Source organism: Glossina fuscipes, unplaced genomic scaffold (genome assembly GCF_014805625.2).
Source record: "Glossina fuscipes isolate IAEA_lab_2018 unplaced genomic scaffold, Yale_Gfus_2 109045, whole genome shotgun sequence".
Taxonomy (NCBI): domain Eukaryota; kingdom Metazoa; phylum Arthropoda; class Insecta; order Diptera; family Glossinidae; genus Glossina; species Glossina fuscipes.
The window spans coordinates 1-1,266 of NW_024005720.1; the positions used below are offsets into that span (position 1 = coordinate 1).

Sequence of the window (1,266 nt, forward strand, 5' to 3'; positions counted from 1 at the left end):
TTTAGTAAGGCACAATAAAAGAGATGACACGCAGTGCAGAAATTAGTGGGAATATACGTTCGATAAATCTAATTGGGATACCATCGATGCCAACCGACACCGACTTCGCTTTGTTCAATGCCAGAATAACCTCAATCACCTCAACACAACGAAAATAGAAGAAATGAGATGCATAAGTCCACAGATTAAATCCAAAGTCAGCATCATCGCCCAGACTGCAGACGCCAACGAAAAATTTAAATCATCACCTTTACGATTCCAGATCGCGTTATCCTTATTTCGAGTACATTTCAGAATCTTCCATAGATCCGCAGTATTGGCATTTTCGAAAAGATTGGTAATTGAATTCTCTTTTCCTTATTTCTCTTCCCTATAATGCTTCTGGCTTCATTATGCAGCCTACGATAAGCTCATCTTTTATGTGGAGTAGAGCCCGACCTGATACAATCCAATTCTTTTTTTAACAACTGTAGTGAAAGAAAATAGGCTAGTGAAAAGAAAGGTAAAGTACGCACATACTATGTCTACTTCAGGAATGTTAAAACCCAGACCAGCATTAAATTCAGAAAGACATGAATATAACCCATCTTTACCTTGATATAGAAGTACGTACAACTCAATTCATTGCATCTAATTGTCAAGGTATTGGCAACTCTATTTTAATAAAAGAGAAATACAAATGTTTTCGTGATAACTGAATTATTTTGTAGAAGAAATTGCTTTCAAGTGAATTTTAAAGAATTAAACCGGTTTCTATAACGGCGCCGTATTCCGTTAATCGTCAGTCGCGTCATTGTCCGCCGTTAGTTTTCAGCAAGTAATTACTATGACTTGGGTATCCGATTACAAATATACTTGGTATGAAAAGTTGGCTATGAATGTCATTAGATCGGGTGGTCATTTACCGGATCACGTTGCATTTGTCATGGATGGTAATCGGCGGTATGCTAAATTAGAACATATACGCAAAATTGACGGTCACTCACGCGGCTTTGATAAATTGGCCGACTGTTTGCGTTGGTGTTTGGATATGGGTGTAAAGGAAGTAAGCACATTTGCGTTTAGTATAGAAAATTTCAAACGGTCAGAAGACGAGGTAGATGACTTATTAAATTTAGCTCGTGAAAAATTTACAAAACTGTTGGAAGAACGTGCAAAACTGCATGAATATGGAGTCCGCGTACGAATAATAGGAAATTTAAGCCTTTTGCCGGACGACTTACAATCTTTGATGGCGCAAGTAATGTTAGAAACTGAAAAAAACAA

General features: G+C 37.4%; 1 protein-coding gene across 1 annotated transcript; it reads left to right on the plus strand.

Moving 5' to 3' along the window:
* Nucleotides 1-653: 653 nt before the first annotated feature.
* LOC119644314 (dehydrodolichyl diphosphate synthase complex subunit DHDDS-like) lies at nucleotides 654-1,261 on the plus strand (the record flags this gene model as incomplete). Its single annotated transcript, XM_038043858.1, has 1 exon — nucleotides 654-1,261. A coding segment is annotated over exon 1 (435 nt), but the record flags the coding sequence as incomplete, so codon positions are not given.
* Between the last annotated feature and the right edge of the window lie 5 nt (nucleotides 1,262-1,266).